General features: G+C 39.7%; 2 protein-coding genes across 4 annotated transcripts in view; both read right to left on the bottom strand.

Annotated features, from left to right (window-relative positions):
• The window catches only part of fndc3ba (fibronectin type III domain containing 3Ba), a 108,216-nt gene extending 99,817 nt beyond the window's left edge, over positions 1-8,399 (bottom strand). The window contains exon 1 of one of the 2 annotated variants that reach the window (XM_079453006.1): positions 8,138-8,399. The gene's annotated coding sequence lies outside the window, so the exon portion shown is untranslated. The remainder of the gene's footprint in view (positions 1-8,137) is intronic. The other variant, XM_079453005.1, reaches the window with a different exon arrangement.
• Positions 8,400-11,401: 3,002 nt separating this feature from the next.
• Positions 11,402-22,588, bottom strand: part of ppp2r3a (protein phosphatase 2, regulatory subunit B'', alpha) — a 30,292-nt gene continuing 19,105 nt past the window's right edge. Inside the window, exons 1-13 of one of the 2 annotated variants that reach the window (XM_079452975.1) lie at positions 21,044-21,636; positions 18,798-19,064; positions 18,185-18,288; positions 17,989-18,091; positions 16,871-16,945; positions 15,639-15,725; positions 15,375-15,531; positions 15,118-15,166; positions 14,944-15,033; positions 14,442-14,617; positions 14,025-14,143; positions 13,804-13,910; positions 11,403-13,717 (exon numbers count right to left, since the gene is read on the bottom strand). In XM_079452975.1, the coding sequence (XP_079309101.1) occupies positions 13,621-13,717; positions 13,804-13,910; positions 14,025-14,143; positions 14,442-14,617; positions 14,944-15,033; positions 15,118-15,166; positions 15,375-15,531; positions 15,639-15,725; positions 16,871-16,945; positions 17,989-18,091; positions 18,185-18,288; positions 18,798-19,064; positions 21,044-21,175 (1,563 nt within the window). In that variant the 5' untranslated portion in view covers positions 21,176-21,636 and the 3' untranslated portion in view covers positions 11,403-13,620. Of the gene's footprint in view, positions 13,718-13,803; positions 13,911-14,024; positions 14,144-14,441; positions 14,618-14,943; positions 15,034-15,117; positions 15,167-15,374; positions 15,532-15,638; positions 15,726-16,870; positions 16,946-17,988; positions 18,092-18,184; positions 18,289-18,797; positions 19,065-21,043; positions 21,637-22,588 lie in introns of those variants that run through there. The other variant, XM_079452974.1, reaches the window with a different exon arrangement.

Here is a 22,588-nt window from a genome sequence, read left to right as displayed (position 1 = left end):
AACCGACGGCACCCATTGACTTTTTCAACCCACTTTTTTTCTGTCTCTACTATAGAAGTGAATGGATGCTGGTGAGGTTCCATTACCAATATTCTTCAAAATATCTTTTTTGTGTTCTGCAGAAGAAAGAAAGTTATACGTTTACACGTTTGACCAAAGAGTGAACAAATGATGACACCATTTTCATTTTTGGGTCAACTATCCCTTTAAAGCGGTCTTGTCACTAATGCATCATTTATTTTTCTCAGAATTTCTGGAAATTTGCATTAAATTGGCATTATGCACAAATAAGCACAAATGTGTAATGAGAGTCATTTAAACGGCTTAGTTCTTTATTAATTCAGCTCAGGTAAAAATACAAAATTAACTTTTTGTGTGTGTTTCACGCCCTCACGCTTATAGGTCCAAGGTGAAGGCTGATCCCAGTCTTTCATTTTATATTCAAAATACAGCAGCAGCTATGGTTGCTATGGTAAGCGCACTTATTTCTTTTCCCATGCTTCATATTATTTACATTACGCAACACTTGCGTTGGCCAACACTTTTATTCAAAGCGACTCACATTGCATTGTATTATAAATGTTATCGCTATTATTGTATTTCTTAGCTTGCTTGATACTAGACGGGTCTCAAGGCTGCCTCAAGTCTAAGCATCGACATCAATGTTAGCAGATTTTCACTTTAGAATCATGGTGCCTAATTTGACCCTCACATAATTGTTAGTAAAAAAACTGGCCAACTCAGATAGTTCTGTGTCCATCTACACACGAGCCACACCATAAAGCTCAGCTAAATGATCCCACATCATAGTTTACAGTCTGTGTGCCAGGCAGCTTGCCTTTATGGGTCAGGGGGAGAAAAATCTCCTGGAGCTTATAGCCATTATATGAAAATGAGGGAATGGCCGCCCTGAACAATGCCATTCTTTCACAGGGAAATCAGACGGGCCTTGGGAATAGCGGACTAACGCTACTTTGACACAACTTTGGCAGATAGACAGGCGTGGAGCAGGCCATTGTACACCTTCTTTCTTACTCTTTCTGCCAGCCATACAGCATCATTATCTCCAACGGTTACTGCAGACTATTCCTCACAGACTAAACTCAACTGGCTCCCTGAAACCACAGGGGTGATAAGGAGCTCCAGTCTCTCATGAGGGAACATTGTGGCACACTAAGAACCAAAAGTATATGAATTAATATCTGCACATTCATTGCTCAGGTATCCACAGATGCTAGAAAGAAAATACATTTTACACGACAGACGATAGGCTGCAAGCTTTGCTTTGGTGTATCTCAGTTTCCATACACGAGAATGTGAAATTCCGGTGCATAATACTGTATTCAATGTTCCATGTAACTGTAAGTGATGACAAACACAGACAATTCTTTTTTAAATGGCATTTCTACCCAAACAAAAATTTCAGTAGCACATTTTGGAGTGAAAGGGGTTTTGCAGCAAAGCTCCGGAGGCAACATAAGAGCTAAACGCAGTTTGATCGGCTGTAAATAAAATAATCTGATTGGGTATTGACATGCGGCAGGCACCCACTGAAAACTAGCTGTGATTTACAGTGCAAATAAAATCCCTTCGGTGAACTATGCATTCAGTTCTGTTTTTCAAATAAACTGCATGCCAAAGCCATCTCAAACAGTTCCAGTGATTGAAGTCATTTCATGCATAATCGTTAAAATGTTCATGCATAAGCAGTTAAAAGCTTTGTTTGTCCACTTTCCCACATTCATTCGATTAACTGTGATTGACCTTGGTCTGTCACACCCTGGCAAGACACCAAAGAAAAACTCTTGTCTGATTTATTCATATTTGAAGTTTCATGCTTCATGTTCTACAGTTCAGTTCCCTATTACTCAACAAAAGCATGTTGCCAAATTTAAAGCCATTTTCGAAACTAAGCGAAAGCCACTTAGAAGGAGACAATGCAAGGCTAAAGTAGGACCATGGAGCACTAAAAAAAGTAACAGAAAAAAATCCAATAGGATCAAAAGTTAATCAGGAAGCATTCCTCAAGACTTCATTGTCATTTTAATAGAAAAAAAGGCAAAAAGAGATTTTATTATTCAGCAGCAACCCAACATTGCCAAAGTGAGAAAGAAAGAGGAAACTCATCCAACCATCTGGATGTGGACTAGGCAGACGTCCAGAAGGCTGTAAATTTCATTCCAAGTCCCTGACCGATGTGCGACTGCCACGTAACGCAGGAGGACAGAGAGAAGGAAAATGTTGTCTTCTAACACTTTCCCACAGTAACTGACTGTCTGCGCAATGCTTTGAATTACAATATCACAGACGGCATTCAATTATAATGATCACTTTAGAGAAGATCTGTAAAATAGAATCCCGTTAACAGAGTAAATAAAACGCCACTTTGAAGGAAGAATGTCTAATAAGATTGAAGCCAAGAATGGCGCACAGTGAAAATCTCAAGAATGCTGAAGTTTAAAGGTTTCTTCGATGGCTCTTGTAGTGGGACGTTCTAGACACGGCGGGTGACTCTGTCTATCCACAAACAGGAAAAAACAGTTGTGTCTAAAATACCTCCGACATGTCCCGCACTTCTAATTGGGTAAACAGCCAGGTCACTGAACAGCTCGCAGATTAGAGCTCTCTTGAGCTTTTTATTGTCACGGTGAACTTGTGTTTAGACCAAGCTGAGAAGAAGCAGCCTAACTCCCACAAACATGAAAATGACTCACTTGATACCCATGACTGTGCTTCAAGAGTTTTCCTACTTAAAGTGGAGATTTCTGAGCAGGGAAAGCAGTGCATGATTCCAAAATACTGAGAAGTGCTTCTACAAAGAAGCTATACACATTGGAAACATAATTGCTATTGAAAACCACTAGTTATGATTGTCGATCAGACATACTGGAACCTGGACGACTTGTTTACTACAATGGCACGCCCCCCGCTGAACTGAGTGTGATGAATTAAGTCCAGTGGAGGACACTGAGAATGGGGTGGAGGGATGTGGGTGTTGGAATTGAGGGGACAGATTTTGCTCATTTGTCCCACATGCCTGAGCGCTCTCAATGAGGGCAGCTCAGTTTAAACAAACAGAACCACTTCCTCCTCGCTGCACACGAGCCTTTAAACAGAACCCCATTCGCCGCTTCTCATCGGGTCATTCGGGGAAAAGAACAGCCACCGACACCTCGGAAAACCTTAAACGGAGGACTGCACTCATCTTCACATTACATACAACAAAGCTGCACTATCTAGAGTCAGCATCTCTTCTGTGGATATTCAGAAAAGCAAGCGTATAATAAAATGTCGTCATTCTTTTAGTGAAAATGTCAGATTGATGTCATTGAACCCATGTAGATAATTAATAAAATAACTCGCAACTTTAATGTTTCAAACATAGATGGCAGTATAGAGGCAAAAATTACAGATTGCAGCTTTACATTCAGACAACTGATGGTTTCTTTTGGGGATAATAGCAATCTATTTTCACAGACAAAGAAAGACAAATTTGACTTAAAATACTAAGTATTTGATATATTGAGAAGCAGATATATTTGCTACATTTTAACCCCCTGTAAAAAAACTGCAATAATCCAGCAGCTAAGGCGTCAGAAAAAACTGTAACATTACATAAAATGTAAATGTATTTCATTTTATTTTGCACTTTTAAAAAATACATGAATATTCTGTAAAATAACACTGTAAAATGCTGCAAAATTACAGTGTATCCCAACTATGCAAATTATACCTATACTACTGAACAGACATGTGCTGTCATTAGTTACAGTCGTATTTTAGTCTAGTTGACACAAACATTACAATTAGAGTAATACATTTTCCCAAAAACTGCTGAAAGGAATTTTAATAAAATAAATAAATATATAAAATAATAACTAATACAATTAAATAATTTAAAAAAATTATGAATTACGTTGTCCTTAGCAGGGATGCTAACGAGCAGCTATTCAACCCCATGTTAACTGTGGAATTTTACATTGACGCATTCCTCAAGTGCCACCTGGACTGCCACTTCCATCATAGCTATGACCACCATTCCCAAAACCTCCCTGTTTATTCCGTTTTGGTAACTTAACAAATCCAAAACACGGCTACTGAACAAAGAGAAATCAGCAGTACTAATCCAAAAGAATAATATGAATTAGCTGGAAAAATTCACTAGGCTGAAACAGATCTGAGCTGTAAGAATGGATATCCCCCTTCCACCCCTCCTCTTTCCCAGAGGTCAAAGGGTGAAATTCCTCATCTTCCATCAAGCCTCCAAATTTCACACACTATAAGGGGGAGTGTTTGCAAGAGGGTGGCTTAACAAGACCTGGTGAGATGGAGGGATGGTGGTCTAAGGTCCTGCCGGTTGGGGAGGGGGGCATAAGAAAACAGGAAGTCTAGGACAACAAGGGAAGCTACAAATATATGCAGTGTGACACTGCTGACATGAGTTTGCATAGGGTGGATTGAGACAGGATCCAGCAGTATTCCTGCACTCCTTAAAGGGGTATTGTGGGAACTACAACAGTAAGCAAGGTGGGGGGGCATAAATGGACCAAAATAAATGCAGCCTCTGATGCCAGCTCTTCACCCCTCTCATTGCACATGCATGCCTGCCACCAGAGGCTACAACCGTCCTCATCTCCGGTCAAATAATAGCATCATTAATGAACTGCTGTCGCATCAGAAGTTTCCGTCGGCCAGCTAACAGCGTCCGATCTCTGCGCTCTGAATGCTAATGCAAGCACGAACATATACCAGCGGCCACCTGACCAAACACTGAGAGTTTTTCCACTCTGCTTTTAGCTAATGTGCGACCCTGGACATTTAAATAATGCATTGGCATGTGTGGATGTCAGGAACTTGAAAAAAACGAACATTAACAACTTTTCTTAGTCCATTATTGGGCAATTCTCCCGGAAAAGCACGCCCACAGCTAGGTGAAAGAAATAGCCTGTCCACGCATCAACCGACTAGCGATAGGAAGACCCCCTTTCTATCAAGATTGGCTGCGCTTGGGGCCTGCAGCTGCAGCTCATTACTCTTACGATACTGAGAGAAGTTGAGGTGCGTTTGTTTGTTCACAGCATTTCAGTGGATGGATGTAACGGTGGATATACCGCTGGATTTGCAGATCATTTGAAACTGATAGATGGAGCAGTCCCAGCGCTAAAAGATGCCGGACATGAATGAGTGATATTAAGTCATATGTCTGTGTTTTGTTGGCAATCAGAGCATACGTGCATGAAGTAAACAACACAAATTTATAATAAATCCATGCGATGATGTATTATGTGCTCCTGATTTAGTTCCTCACCTCACCTGGAGATTTTGGTGGCATCTAGTGGTGAGGTTGCAACCAATGATTCACTCCACCCCTCCTTTTTGAAGCACTACGGTGGCTGACACAGGGCTAAGATGTTGTCACGTTTTGCTTCTTTGCCGAATGAGATAATGTATGAACGAAACACGCTCTGAAGAGCAGTTTCTCTTTTTGGGGCTACTGTAGAAACAAAATGGTGAATTCCATGTAAGGGGACGAGCGGTGTATGCAGATAGAAATAGCTCATTCTAAGGTAATAAAAACATAACACTACATTATGTAAGGTCTTTATACACACTTTATGCACACATAGGTATGTATATCATAGTGGGTTTTTGTCGATGAATCCTCTGAAAATTACACACCGGACCATTAATGTATGTTGTGGCATCTTCACAACTCCTCGCATGTACTGCTGACAGGGAGTTGACTATAAACTTGGAATGAAGGAGAGCATTGGGGAAGGGACTTAAAAGGCCTCTTTTATCTACATCTAAATCAACTGTCAACAATAGAGTAAATCACCGAGCAGACACGGAAGCCTGACATGCAAACATTGCAGCACTGTGCCAAACAAACATGCGACACCAGAAGATGCTAGAACACTGACAGGGATGTGAGAGTGAAAGATCTAGCAAACAACAGTGCAAAAACACAATGCTAGAGTCAATACCGCTATGACAGAAAGCTGCTTTTAAGTCCTGTGAATACTGTAGCACTAATATAGCTGCGGTTGCTGATTCAAGATGAACAGCAGAAGACTGATTCACGGAGCAGCTGACGGCCACATCATCACTGCGTGCATTTTTCCCAAGCGAACTTGTTGTGTCTTGCTTAACAGTCTGTTCGAAGAGACACTGACTTTTTTGGTGTCAAGGGAGAACAACAGACTTGGGAGTCAACAGATAAAGAGTGTGAAGCACATGTCATGTGACTTTGCTGATGTTGCCAACTGCATTTTTTAACTAGTTGCGAAAATTTTCCAAAACAACAACACAGACCAGGGCCACTGAACTCTGGGGTTTTTAATTACTTGTGGTGGAGCTTATTTAAAGGAAAAAGAAGGCATTGAAACAGCACTATCAAGAACTAATTAAACTTATAGATGATAAACACATTTTTTAACAATCAACTTTCCTTAAAAAGCTCGACGTGTGACGCTGATTCCAGTAATGAAACATTTTGGGAGCAAAGCACCGGTCAGAGGGAAACATCCTCAAGAAGGTGGGCTGCAATTAGGAACAATCACAACAGATTTTATCACGCTGCACTGCATAACATTAGCAGACTTCAAAGCACCGAGCTGCTCCCGCGATGATGTGGAACTGCAGGGGGAGGGGACCAGTAGCCCCGGGGAATAAGATCTCCAGCTCACCAGGTACAAACCCTGTGACCTGAGAGAATGACCACATTCCTTCAGCTATAACCAAAGTCCAAGAGGACGAGTCGTGGCAATACCTCGTGGTTTCTGGGCACTGGGCAGATGTGATTTCAGACTGTTTTCATTGCCATTCAACTGTGAGCTGCAAACGTCAATGCAAAAGTAGAAAATTGTAGATCATTTTCTTCTGGTCAAGGATCATCTGAAATAATATGATTTGTCACTTTTTTCTAATTATTGGTTAGTTTTGACGTTTGTGTCGGTAGTCAGCTGAATAAGGTATTTTTATATCTGTAAGGAAAATATCTGCCAGACTCAATAAGCTCGCAGCATGAGTGCAATACTTTTACATTTAAAAAGAAACGCTTCACTCAGTTGGAGAAGGCAAACTTGACGTCATTTATAGCAGATCGTATTTCGTCTTTCAATGATAATGTGCTTATTTTCTCATATAATGTGCTTATTTAACCCGGGTACACGGTATTCTGACGCTTTAATGTAACCAGCAACATCCAGGAGGATAAACGCGACCTTTAAAAGCCTCCATCGTCATGACTGCGCGCTTTAATACCCAGCGCAACTGGTATTTTCATAAGCATTATTACGCACGCCTTTGGTCCAAACCACAGTTTTAAAAATGAAAACATGACACGCAAGAACCCAGCTGACGAATATTGTTTATGATTTTTTGACATGACAAGGAAAGAGCAAGCGTTTTCTCCGTAAACAGACGCGGCTGTTTAAGAATAGGCTGTCTGGAATACTAGGGCATGATGGAGTTGACCACCTTCACTTCATCTCCTACACTACGAGTGTGCACATAAGCAAAGCGTTATTCGCCGTCAAAGATTATATAACAGCAACGAAAAACAACATATGCACTTCTATCAACTTCGTTATCAGTGTGTTCGCAATGCTACGTTCCCTATGCAAAGACACCTGGGAGTTCAGCATCCTTAAGATCGCACCTTTAAGCTTTGAGCAAACTCCGAGCCACAATTACAAAAAAAACAGTCATTTTGATCAAAGCGGTTCACACTAAAACCACAACGTTCACAGCCGTTTGATTAAACATTGCGCATTCGCCAAATTCCTCTTTATCCAAACTGAAAATGAACGGGGCAGGCGTCCACTGCATATATATATATATTCTCGTGACCTAAAACTGCTAACGCTTTCACAAAGTTGTGTAACCTTCTCAAAAGCATCTACATGCAAATAACAGTTTGTTAGACTAATAATCGTCGCGACGGTGTTTGTTTTGCCGCGGAATGAAGTTTTTCGACTCTCCTCCCGGTTGGCCAACTAACCCAGACTCCCGGCGTCACCGCCATCCAGACACGAAAACGCACCAACTTTCCGTTACCGACATATTTTCTCCCAAACGCATTTGATGGGGGGCAAAAACGCACGACACAGCAAGAGATAAGTAAAATGCTCACCTCGCTGCAATAAAACGGTCTTGAAAGAAACTCCAGCGCTCCACATTCACCCCAGACACAACTTTGGCAATCCCCTGCGTTAGTCTGCCTACCACAGCGCAGTCAGGGGGAGATCCCGCGGCCATGTCAATGATGTCCAACAGCACATGTCTGCTAGATCCTGCCCCTTTACCGTAACGAACCAAATAAACGAACTGAGCCGAACCTGACACGACGAACCGAGGATGTGAGAACCATACGGCGAATAACAACGTATGCCAATGGTACCATGTAACACGTCCCACAAACTTTATCACATGTGGTCTTCAATGACACACGTGTAGATAGTTGTATACACAGATTGATAGAAGATGCTTTGATATAAAACGAACTGTATGTGGTCTCTAAATGAACTAAATCGGATGCACGCGCTGGCCCAAAGTTAACTTCCGGTCTGTGTTTGGTTAATATAAAAATGTGTTTTATGTTTAATTTATATTCATATTAGTTTATATCAATATTTTATTCTATCAACTTACCTTAAAAATAATCAACCGTTGATTATGCGGATGTCGACCGGAAGTTAAGTTTGGGCCGTAACGTTTTTGTGTTGGAGCCGTAAAGTAAGCTGTAGCCTAATGGGTCAAACCGGCACAAACTTGATCATTGACAACAGATTTATGTTGTGCTTCTGCGAGGGGTGTGTTGCCTGTTGTGTTTGCATCCTTTGCTGGCATGTTTGCATGTTGTCTAGTCTGTTAGTATCAGAACATCAGACAAACAAGAAGAAAAATGAAAGAAAGGTCGTTTATCTACTTAAACAATTTTAGGTTTGTTGTATGTCTTTCTCTCTCTGATTCGTGGAATAATCCGGCAGGTAGATGAAAATAGTTAAGATCCTAAAATCGAAGTAGCACCGCCGAACAAACTCACTGCGCCTGTTTTACATTTCACTTTGCTGACGAGGGCAGTCAAGTCGCCCTTACTAAATGCGTCTACTGCCACCAGCAGGCCAGAATCACCCATAATCTGTTGAAGCATCAAATGCATCAGCAATTTTTCCTATTGGTGTATATAAATACTTTTTTTGGGCAAGCTGTGACATTTTTAACCTTTGCCAAATGACATTACTACAGAGTCCTTTGCATCAGACTTCAGGGCCTTCCGATGTCTGATATGTGGAAAATGACTGGAAATAACTATTTCGTGGTAGGCATTTTCTCTAGACAGCAAATGTTTGCATGGCATTGTTTCCTGCATTGCTGTCTGTGTCCGAAAATCACAACTATTATTCAAGTTTGGATGGCAAAGAGTTTCTTTTACCTGACTTACATTTTAAATTGATTCCTTTAATTATAAGGCCAAACATAATGAAATTATGGTGCAAAGTGCGCCAGAAATATGTTATTTGTGGTTATTTATAATATTTGTTCAGGTGATGTAGGGTGTTAATGTGGTTCATTTCACTGCAGGGTCCAGGTGTTCCTCCATGACATTATAAAGGAGTTTGAATGGTCAGTGGATGTCCTGGAGATAAGAATATTTAGCAAATAAGAGAAAGTAATCAACTTGTAATGGATCTGTGGTTCTCTTCATCGGAGACAGCTTGTGGCTGTTACAGGGTAGTGTGTTTCTCTTTATTGAAGTGCTGTGATAGAGTCACAGAAAATACTATTTCTGACATTAAAAAGGTTTCAAAGTGTGCAAGACCTGTCTCCCTTTTCGTGCATCCTTCTCTCTCTCCCCGCTTTTGCCAAAAATACAATAGGATTTGTTTCTTTGATTATCCATACTAACTTCAAGTCAAGCGTATCTCCATAGTTTTTTACAATGTGCAATGTTTCAAAGTAGCTGCACAGAAACATGTTAAACAAACAGACTTGCAGCAGCAAACATAAAACAATCTGCTTTAAATCTGCTTTTGACCTCAAGGCTTTCACCTGGCCTAGGTTCAAGCATTGAATCAAGAAGTTGATGAATCATGAATCCGTGTGCAGACATTCCGTATTTTATCTGAATCAAGTGTTTTCCTGACAAGCATAAACATGTCAAATGACAGTTTGGAGGTTTATGATTACAGAATAGGAAACTAGGTAAAAGAACCGTCATAAACATATCAGGCAGATAGCAGTCACAGTTTGGGATTTACCGAAAGTACCGTGTGTTTTTCTGTCTGAATGGAACATGGTCTCATCAACAGCTCGACCATGTGTTTTAACTTGGTGTTTATATCAGGGTAACACAAACTTCTCACTGGCTTCCAGAGGAGAGGTGGATGAAAAGTAATGATAATTCATGACACACATACGTAGTTCATGCGTCTCAGTGTTTTGAACAGATAATGTCTTTCCCACTGTAGTTTGTCATTAATGGGAAGTGGAAAGAGGACATATTTTTATACAGACACCTGGGATGAGCATTTTGCAGATGGGATGAACATTCTTCAGTAGACAATTGTCCATGGAGACCAAAATGGCGGAAAAACGAATTGCACGCAGTGAAAAACAGAGACTGGACTGGATTTGTTGGAGTTCACTTAATGCATTGAGCTCCTGCCCAGAATTCAGAAATCATTCCGAAGTGCTTCTTTTGGTTTCTTCGAGACTCCACAGCATTAGATCCTAGGAATTTGCCAGAGGCTTTATATTTAATACGACACATTTGATACACATCACTCTTATTTATGTCCTCAGCCGAATATGATTATTGTACTTTTATTGTCAAACATTGTTTGAGGGCAAATTGCAATGCTGAATGGGAATTTGTTGTTTGTTTTTCACTTCAGGGAATTTCGTATTCTAAATCAAAACTGATTTTGAAAGCTCATTGTTTTATAGATCCGCATCAATGCCTGGATCTCTGTGGATGTAAAGGGGATAGGTAAGAAACGCATATTCTTTAAAAGTCTACAAAAGCAGATGTGTTTTCATATCAAACACCTTTTGCTAATAATGAAATTCATGGTACATTTTTATGATGTCATAAGATATTATTGTGACTCTTGCTTTTAAGACGCATGCATGCTCCAATAAAGAATCTTCCTTCAAGGTCATCGGACATGATCTAGGATTGAACCTGCAGTAAATTAAGTTAAAGAACCATCAAAGTACAGTATGATCCATATTTGTTTGCATTACTCACCGTTTTCATTATACCATAGATAGCACGTCTAACAGTTTAACTGATGCTTTCAAAAATCTAAACTAAAATCATGCGTTGAAACTAAACCTTAAAGAGAACCTTCGCATATCCTCATTCTTTATCAGGTAGGAATTAACGGCCTTTGAAAATTGCATGAATTAACATTTTTATTTATTTTCATAATTTTCAAAAGAAAAAAAGGAAAAATTCATGCGAACACAAGAGCGTCTCAACAGTGAGATCATTCTCCTTAAATCCCTTTCTGTCACTGTCTGCAAGCAAGACTTTTCAGAACAACAACAAAAAAAAACACATGGAAAGATATAAAACTCAAAAGAAAATATTTAAGAATCAAAGAAAAGTTGCACGCTAACAACTTGTTGTTTACAGCTTCTGTAGCTGCCAAAAGCTGTCCAGAAGATCAGATTTGCATAGCGCTCAATGTGCTAGTGATGAAAATGATGATGGATAATTTTAGCAATAGTCAAGTTTAGATTCAGGTTAGTGTGTGTTTGTTTATCTTAACGTCTAATAGTCCTGATATAATTGTAATACACTACAGCAGTTGTATTGCTCTGTTTTAAGAAGTGCTACTTTCTCGTCTTTAACACAGAATCACATCCAGTTGATTGTCACTGATCAGTGAATTCCTATTGAATTCCTTCATAAAGCCCCTGCCCACTCAGCTTAATGCACATTATATAACACTGGCAGTTAGAGATATAGAATAATTTAAAAATTCTCTACCACTCAGTGGCAGAGTCAATCACATGGGAAAAAATAAAATACAAAGACATTTACAGTGGCTATATAAAATAAATGTCCTATAGGTCGAAAGAAATCTAGACTACATTACAAGAAAAGCGAATAGTAAACCATAAAAATGGCTGCCCAAACAAAAACAAACCACTTCACATATATAAATATATTACACTAATTACATTATCCAAAGAGTGTTATAGAATCGAGGGGGGTTTGGCCATTAAGCACACATAGACAGAGAGAGAGGCATTGGTAAAACACTGTCTGGCACTTAAAAGATTATTTTGTTAAAGGTTGTCATTGTTTAATGTTAGAATACATTTTCTTATCCCAGATGATAGTACAGAGAACCAAGTAAGCTGTTTGCAGATAGATGTCTGCGTGTGTGGGAAACAAAGAGTCGCATCAATCTGAGGCGGGACCACCGGTTTGGTTTGACCAATGGCTGATAAGAGTGACAGAGCTACCTGTTTGAAACAGTAAGGTTTGCAAATTATAAAAGAAAAAAAGAGATCAGATATGAGGGATTGTATCATGACATTTCATTCACAGGCGATTACACCTGATCTGATTCTGAATAATCTTACACACAATGCCCACACTGAATAAATAGTGCTTAATAGCTCACTTTTCGATCTCTACACATTACAGATTCATTGGATTACAGATCCCTTAAAAACATTTCAACACATAAACAAAATGCTATAGGACATACGTCTCTGTACACTTCACCTTGACGATGAAAAGAATGATGAATTTATATATATTTTATGTTTGCATTTCAGTAAAAAGATTGCAAAATCTTGAATATATGGCTGTGAAAGAAAATTCCCCAAAAATGTTTTCAAGTTTAAGATTGTCCTGGTCGGTTCATATGTAATGGAGGTTTTTATACCTGTGGTTAATTTTAAATAGCTAAAAAGTCACAACGTTCTCTTTTCCTTTAAGCAACAACTTGCAATACCTTCAGTGACCACTAGGAGCAACACATGACCTATGTGATAGTTTTGCACCCATGCAATGTCCCTTAATGTGCATCGCAGCATAGCAGCACAAGAATATATGCTGTTCGCATGACTTGTGGTTTGGATTCAGTCTAAAGACTCTTGAAGTTTCAGCGAGTTACGTGTATCACAAAGAATAATGTGAGCTCTGCTGTTCTCTCAATTTCCATCCCCGCTTCTTAAAATGGCAGCATCACATATAATTTCACTCACATTAAAAGCTCATTCTAAACATATTCCAAAGTAACTAAAGTCCATTTTTCACATCAAAGTCTTTATGAAGGATGGATGGAACCAGCCGGCAGTTAAGTATTAGGGAGTTGATGCTCCTATCAATAAGAGAGTGGAAAAACAATGCTTTTACATTTACATGTTAAGACATATTGCACATAAAGCCTTTAATGGGTGTATGAAAGCCTTTGGGTTTTATCATTTCGTTCTATTGCACACAAGCACACACACACACACCAAATGTCCATAGTGAAATGTAGAAAATAAAGGGTTTCCCCTTTTTCAGAAAACAATGGCAAACATGGGGTGGTGGTGATCCGTTCATGCCGACGATGAATGCCAAGGAGAGGACATGACGACGAAGGCTTATGCCGATAAATCAGATATGACCAGCTTATCCATTTTATTTCCAATGTCAGAGGAAACTGTGAGCTCATCGGACTCGTAATCGTCATCGAAAGATCTAAAAAAAAGAAAAGAAAGTGTCATTCTGTGCAGATTTATTGGTTGTCTATGTGATGTCGTTCATTATAGATTGCAGTGGCTCACCCCTCTCGCAACTGTTCATTGGCTGTTTCTTCCGCCACAAGAATCTCATATTCTTCAGAAGCATATTTATCCCAGTCTGAGGGCTCTGGACCATCACTGTCCAAATCCTGATACATGCAAAAACACCATCAAAATGACAAAAAGAGAAATGAGCAAAAATATACAGTTAGCCAGAAATGTGATGACCATCCATCTCCATGAAAAGAAAACTGCAAATCTACCTTCTGCACCGCAAAGGGATCTCTCTGCTCATGGTCCAGGTATTTTTCCAGATTGAAGAATGTGTCGTAGAATATATGTGCCATCCTGCAGCGCTTCAGATCTCGAAGAGTGATTTTACCTGATAAGAGCCATAAAACAGTGAAGTGTTTAAGCATTAAACACTTTTACCCCCAAACAAATGATGGTACAAAAGAAGACCAAGAATGTTGGTAACCAAACAACACTGGACCCCATTGACTTCTATTGTATGGATGGACACAAAATCACATTCTCAAAAATATCTCCTTTTGCGTTGCGCAGAATAAAGATTTGTGCACGGGTTTTGAACAATATGAGGGTGAATAAATGATGACAGAATTTTTATATTTGGGTGAACCATTCCTTTAAGTGATTCCTGGTTCTACGGCTTTTCATACCTTGGCATTCTGGCTTGACTAAGTCCAGCATCTGGCACAGGAGATCCTGGAAGGGCAGTGGTTCAATGCCCATCCCCTCCATGCGCTCACACTGCTCCTCATAGAAAAACTCCAGTTCATACATAGAAAGAACGCCATCTCCATCCATATCCATACAGCGGAACCAGTACTCTATACTGAAGAGAGAAAGACCCAAACATTTAAACAACTTGGTCACACTTATAAAGCTATATAGTGCCATTGTAAGCAAAATGTCCATTCCTGATGTAAAAACAAACATGTTATTTGGCACTTTTGTTTATTTTCTCAGGCATGTGGTTGTCCCCTCTATTGGAAAGCACCCATGTTTAATTGTGCTGGAGGAGAGAGGTCTGGCTTTGTTTCTGTCCACTCATTCATTGCAACATGGAGAAAGTGAGCTTCTGTCACCTACACAACATCACTAAGAGGATCTACAGTCTGTGCTAAGCATTAACTGAATTTAGTCGATCTGTGTGAATACCTCGTAGGGTTCTTTTTGTCCTCTTCTGAGATAAGGAACCAAACAAACTCAGCGTAGCTCATTCTTCCTTCTCTCTGCACTGAGTTTCCCCTAAAAGAGATAAATAAACCAATTTCTTATAAACCAATGTGGATACAGACCAAATCTGCTTCATTTCTCTTCAATAGTTCCTACCTTGTGACGGCTCCTGAGAACAGCCTCTCAATGATTCTGCTAGATGAGGCTTTGCCACAAACACAGAGAAGAGATCCATCAAAAACCACACATGTGTTTCCACACATTCCTAGACCTGAAGCTAAAAAACACTCATCCACACTAACAGTATCTGCTGCCTTCCCGTGCATTAACAGCGATAGAGGTGGACAGGTCTGGTGCCAGTATGACACACATCCAGAGTATATATTTATATCACAGGTTCCTTCTGTGCTCACCATGGTCGTTGTATCTGGCCAAATCCTTTGGGTCGATGAAGAGGTCATGATCAGCGTCCAGCTCCCAGAATTTGCAGTAAATGACATAAAAGTGCTCGTAAGAGAAATAATCTGTGATTTGATTGATGTCATCCTCTTCTTCCAGCAGGGCAAGTGTCTAGCGAGAAAGTTAGACTGTTATTTTGATAAAAGATTTGTGTTAGACTGATATTGTAAAGATTGAATGGAAGGCCTTGGGCGATGGTGGCATTGAACAATGTGTACCTGGAGGAAGTTACTTCTCCTGAGCTCGGTCATGTTGATCTTTCCTGTCCAGAACCGATTAACTGTGTAAAATATTCTCTGAATCACCTGGAGAGGAGAAAGAGAGGACATCTTGGAAATACTGTATATATGAGGATGTTGAAAATGAGAGATTTAAGGTATATTTTAACCAAAGATGAAAAATCTTTCATCATTTACCCATCCTCATGTCATTTCAAACCTGTATGTCTTTCTTCTGCAGAACACAGAAGAAGATATTTTGAAGAATGTTGGTAACCAAACAACATTGGCCCCATTGACATCCATTGTATGGACCCAAACTATGAAGACATTTCTGAAAATATATTCTTAAGTGTTCAACAGTCATATTCAGGTTTTTGAACAATATGATGGTAAATAAATAATACAAATGTTGGTGTAAAATATCAATTTAAAATCAACTATAATTTGCATTTCTTTAAGGTTTGGAGGCATATGGAGGTAGATAATGATTTTTGTGTGGATCTTATGTACTGTACATAATTTACTTAGCACATGTATTTAGTTATCTACCAACTGGTTGTACTGAGACACTATATCCAGCCCAGTGGTGACAAAGGCCTCTATTTCCAAGAGAAAGAGTGACTTCATAGTGTGGATTAAAATGCATTTCCCGGTATATCAGTTCTCACAGGAGCGATTGGTAGCAGGGTGTGTCAACCAGTGCGCCAGTTCAAGGAAGTGTCTAAATATGGGGTTGTGCAAGACCAGGGTCAGCGGCCTGTTGGTGGCATCCGTCTTTCCATGATGTCAGGCCATTTTGACGCCATCGGCCTTCCCACTCCCCCTTCACTCTCGCTCTGTAAAGCACGTGTTGCAGCTGTCCCCACACAGGCAGACAGACAGACAGACGCATTGGGCTCCATGTCTTACTGCTATGACTGTCCACCGACTAAACTAAAATAGCTGTATCTGATTGACGGAAAACACTTCAGTAAGCTAACAAGACTTTCAAACTTAAGACGGAAATATTGGAGCAACGCTAAAAATAGAAGATTCCGGGTGCCAGACGGATGATTAACCAGGACAAAGAAAAGCCCTGTTGCGGTTTAGTGACGTTCAAATAGTCACGGCGTGATGGTAGAAAATATACGATTACTTTACAGCGCGTTCCAGTGACAACAACACTTGCATTCTTGTAACCATGTAAGATTGAAAAATCTCCCGTCAGGTGTCGCTGAGGCTTTACTCACTGTTGTGATGTACCGGGAATGGAATTCAGGAGCATCTTTTAAAAACGTTAGCCCTGGATGAGTGTCCACTATGTCCTAATGAGAAAAAAGAAAACAAAATAAGACGACTCAATCTAAGTTTAAAACTCCTTCTAACTGCATTCTTTATATATTTTAATATCTTGTTCATGTGTTTATTTAATTTAACAAAAGAATAAAGTAAACATTTATTATAAGTGCATTAAGTTAACTAAAGTTTGACATGTTTGTTCAAATCCCAATTTTTTTTATTCTAGAACAGTATTATTCTAAAATGAACCAAAGACTTCATCCTGGATGTTATCGGTTCAAATGCCTCCAACAATCTACTGTACCTGACTGTAAATCAGGCAATCGAATCATGTTTTTTCCACAATATGGCAGGGCACTTAAAGCCTACTTAGGATCTATTTGAAACATCCGATTTTGATATGAGGCATAAAAGTTCTGGTTAAAATGCTTTTCCATTTCAATGGCCTTGAAAATCAAGTCATTAGTTAAATATGACGTTGCATAAACATGACATTTGTTAAATAAGGCATCCAATTGTCACTAAATGGAATAATAACTTTGGAAAATTTCTTCATGTTAAGAGGATACATACTGGAACATTAATAAAATTACACAAATCCCCTTTGAAATAAAATGTTATTGATTGAAAACTGCATAATTATTACAATTTAAATTGGGGCAAGAACACTGTTTTGTTCCAAAATTTTTACTAAATAGCACTATACTCATTTATAACAAAAACTTAAAATTGCACCAATGATCAGCCACCAATATTTTCAAACCAATTTCAAACCATCACCATTTCGGCTATAGTATAATACTTGTCAGGCTATAGCTGAATTTGTGTCTACCTTATACTGTAATGTTACACAGTGTTATAAAATGGATCCAGTCCATGTTCAATGAAAATTTACTTACCATGCAACAATAAACTAGCGATAAATATAGATATCAGAACCTTCTGATCATTTGTTAATCAACAATAATCATTTCATTATCAGTATCAACAGCGCATCTCTACAGAAATACTACAATCTTACACAGTGCAGCTTGAAAAAAAAGAAACCATGCAAAAGCAATATTCTAACCTGTAACAGAGGAATAAAATCTTCTTGTTCCAAGTAACTGCAGCCTGGTTTGGCCAACAAGTAAACAAACTTGGATGCATCATCATAGCAGCTGTGCAATAACCTGTAAATAAGGATTAAAGGACACATTATGCCACATAGATTTAGAAAGCACTTTTTGTTCATTAAAGGTGTTGTGTAGGTGACAGAAGCTCACTTTCTCCATGTTGCAATGAATGAGTGGACAGAAACAAAGCCAGTCCTCTCTCCACCGGCACAAATAAACATGGGTGCTTTCCAATAGAGGGGACAACCACATGCCTGAGAAAATAAACAAAATATCTGTTTTATCAAAACACTTTCATCAAAATAGAAAACAAAAATATATTTATAACACTAAGGAAGATGTACATACATTTGAAAGCTCATCAAAGTAAGCTGTTTCTATGTTAAAATACTTTTTTTCTTTTCTCAGTTTTATAATCAGCTATATGTGAGCCAAAAGCCAAGTCAGATGGGGAAAGTGTTTGGGAAACCTGTTTGATAGCAATCATTTTATTTTAGCTACGGTGCAGATATTGCACTCTTGAACTTTGAGAGTATAAACTTGGAGATGCAGCGCACATGGGTATTGCTGCTTTAAAGAGAGCTCATTCCGAATTTCAAATGATAGTTAAAATAGGACTGATATGAGATGGCAATGCAAATTTAACAAGCACACCTGTGGGGAAGCTTTTATATTAAAAGCTCTCAACCCAAGACTACTAAAATCAGTTCACACATTGTGACTCATCCCACAAGCATTTGATTTAGAATTGTTTTAAATGTACCTTTGCTATCTTCCCCATTTCATAAATGTCGGCTTTCTCCTCTTCAAACTCTGTGAAGGCTGTCTCAATTTTGGCAATGGCCTCATCATAGTTGGCAGCACAATTTGGAAGCCCTTTGGGGAAGTAGAAGCGTGGAATGTTTATGGAGGAGGGTGGAGGAGTGGCTACCACTTTGGCCGGTGGAGGGCTGGGTGGCCGTGGGGTTGGCGAGGCGGGTGCAGGTGCAATGGATGGAGGAGGCGTTCCAGGTTTCTTCTCTGGCTGAATCTATTGAGACCCAGTGAGAGACAATTAAAGATAGAAAAGTTTGTTTCACAACAGCTTTTCTAGAATATATAAAGGTAAGTAATGTCTCTTTTATAAACCGTTTGACTGGATGGTTCTTTAGGGAACCAAAACTGATTCCTCTATGGCATCACCTTTTATTTGTATGTAGAGCATTAATGAAATTCTAAGTCTCGAATGAGAAGATACTGACTAATATTACCTGAAGAAATGTTGGAAGTAAACAGAGGATATGAACAATGATGTTAAGGGGACAGTTCACAGAACAGAGAAAGATATGTGGAAGTAAGCAAACAGTTCTTGCCACCATTGACTACAATAGTAGGAAAAATTACAATGGTTGTCAAAAGTGCCCCAGAACTGTTTGCTGTCCTACATTCTTCAAAATATCTTCTTTTGTGTTCATCAGAACAAAGACATTTATAAAGTATTTTTTCTACTATGGTGGTAAATGGTGCCCAAGAACTATTTGGTCACAAGCATTCTTCTAAATATCTTTGTGTTCATCAGAACAAAGTAAATTCATACAGATTGGAAACAACTTGATAGAATGTTCTTTTCTTTAGAGCACTGTTCCTTTAACATGGAGAGGGACCTTCAATAAAGACCAGTGATGAACAACACAACATTCATAACACATGGTGTGCATTTACCAGGCAAAGTAAAACAACTATATCCTAGTACATCATTTACACCTCCCATTAAACTTCGTCTCGATTCATTTCTCATTAGATCCTCTTGAATAAGAATATCAGTATAAAAGACTGAAAAACTGAATGTCAGGATGAGTAACTTGCACCTAAACCCAAACTTCCAGACAAAATCAATACATGGATATCTTCAAATATACTCAAAACATCGATATATTGTATAATGGACCGCATCTTCTCAGACATGTGTGCTTACATCACTTGTTACATGACTAGGTTAATCAATATGTACCAGTATGTCGTCAAATTAACGATTAAGAAAAGTCTTTTCTGTCACAGAAGATCACATTGCGTTAAAGATCACAAGTGATCCCCAGTGATCATTTTCATTACACTTTAAGAGCTGGAGATGTGTGAAATTTTCTCCAGGCTGTGTGAAGATGCTGGGATAGCATGCATCCAATATCTTATGTTGCTAACATATTCACAATGAAGGACTGAGGTGGATTATCGGAAAACCATAGCCGGCCTCATCAACTTTCCTGCCAACATGATGAGATGACAAAATGAGAAATTCTCAGAAGTGAAAATATAGGCCCTTGCCACAGGCCTAAATACCCCCCCTCACAAATATAAATTAATTTCAGGTTGTCTGGTTATCTCCATCTATATTTCTCATATAAGTTAAGTACTGGTGAGATATAGTGAATGTGCCAAGGTGTAGCATCTAAGACTCAACAAATGTGTCAAACTGAACATTGTTCACATAAGGACCAATTTACAGGCCAGACACTGATAGCAAACTGCTGATGTCCGTATACTCAAGCATTCTTTTCCTGAGGGACCTTGCAGCCCCAAGGTTAAACTTCTAATAACAAGCTGTGGAAATGTTCAACACATTCTATACATAGACCGGACATACTGTTGTTTATTCTAGTCTCTGGGCAAAACCCTAGAGTCAAAGTTTACACTTAAAGCTGCTTATTTCTGAGCTGTCAATCAAACTCAGACGGAGCTGTTGAAATGCAACTGAATTTTGAAGAACTCTAAAGCAAATGGCGCAGGCTCGAATGCATCGAGTATTTAACAGAGCAGCTGTGGTTCGAATCCAAACCCTCCCCCCGTACCGAGAGCTCCCGTACGCAACACTTGGACACTGTATTCCTGCCCTGCCTCACCCCCTTCCACTGTCCTATTAATAAACAAGTTGGTATCTGCCTGTGAATAGTTTGTCTTGCCTGGCATGTGAGCGTTAGCCACAGCATTCTTTGTCGAGCTACAGAGGCTCACGACGCATGGCTGCCTACTGACCTGAGCTTGCTGGAAAGACTTGAGCCTTTTTTTGAATCGTGACGGGAGAACAAAATCACAACCTCTGGCCAAAAATGCCAGTTCCCCCCGCAGGTCAGGATCCTCCCTCAACGAGGCCTCTTTGATCATCATATTGGCAATGTCAAAAGAATTCGAAAAGTGCTAAGAGTGAAAAATCTCCAAGTGAAATGAACAAAGTACGTCCTCTGTGACTTCCGTTAACGGGGATTCACTTCCGTTTAGCAGCTGTTCCAGACAGTGGTTCTCGTAGTGTCTCTCGTCCCGCTGTCACTCACTCGCATGCGCTGGCACGCTTCAAAATTCACATTTGCTAGGCTTCGTCCTGGGATGTATGGTGGATGTGTCTTGGTGCAAGCAGCTATTCCTAGAATCTTGTCTGCTGGTGTGACACCTGGAATCCAGGAGCATTGTACCAAAGAGGCCAGGCCGCCAGCCTCCCAATTGCCTTTGGAAACTACAAAACACAAATCTCAACTCAAGTCCATAGCCAACGGGTTCCCAGCCATGCGAAACATGAGCCACTTTGGGGTCTGCCTCCCAGACCTGTACCCTCTGTGCGCCTGTCCTGTCCTGATGAGCAGGGGGCTGAACGCGATGATACAGAGGGGTGGGGTATCAGCTTGGTCAAATGTCTCTGGTGCGTATTTGTGTATGGCTGAGCAAGTCGTATTATGGGAATGGAAGCCCCCTCCTACCTTTGGCTAAAGTTAGCAAGAGCACAGATGAAGTGCAAATTGCTGTCGATCATGACTTTGTTTACGCACAGAGCAGGGCAGGGAGAGAGAAACCAAGGGGAGAGCTAAGATGGCCAGGGGCCTGCAATGTCCAGCACCTAGGGGTTCACAGGGTACACTTTGGGAGTTGAGTAATGCGGTCTGAAATGTTAAGGGCACTGCAGCCATAGCATAACATCAATGAAATGAAGTGCACCTTTAATGTTAAGTTTTCTTCGTGAAAAACTCACAACACAAGTTTGGATTTGTTTAACCAAGGCATAACAACGCAAGATCATCGAATGCGAGATTTAATGACAATGCACCATTGGCCATGCAGAATATTTGCAAACTGGTCTGAAACTTTCACACTGGTCCTGGGTCAATGCCATATACAAACAACATTTTCTTTACAGGGGTCATATGGTGTGAATACATGTTTTTGTGTGTCTTTGGTGTGTTATAAGTTGCCGATGCATGTTTTTGACATGTAATATTGCAAAGTGTCGGAACAAAAGACGCTGTCTATCTGGAAGTGAATGCTTATCATGACCTGGCGGAAACACTCCGTGTAACCACCCTACAAATCTATGTCAGTTCGTGGTATGATTTGATTAAGACTGCCCAAATGTTTACTTAAGTAAGATGGGTGTAACTGTCAGTACAATTGCTTTGAAACCTGATGTTCCAAATATGGTAAGAAGCGTTACGTTTCCATCACACGCTTGCAGGATTCGACCAATCACTACACACTGGTTAAAGGCAGAGTAGATAATTTGGAAAATTCTAACGTTTGCCTGCTAGCAGTGCA

Source organism: Barbatula barbatula (genome assembly GCF_947034865.1).
Source record: "Barbatula barbatula genome assembly, chromosome: 3".
In the NCBI taxonomy this organism is placed as follows: Eukaryota; Metazoa; Chordata; class Actinopteri; order Cypriniformes; family Nemacheilidae; genus Barbatula; species Barbatula barbatula.
The sequence above is the reverse complement of the archived record's forward strand: the minus strand, read 5'-3'. Positions and strand labels throughout refer to the sequence as shown.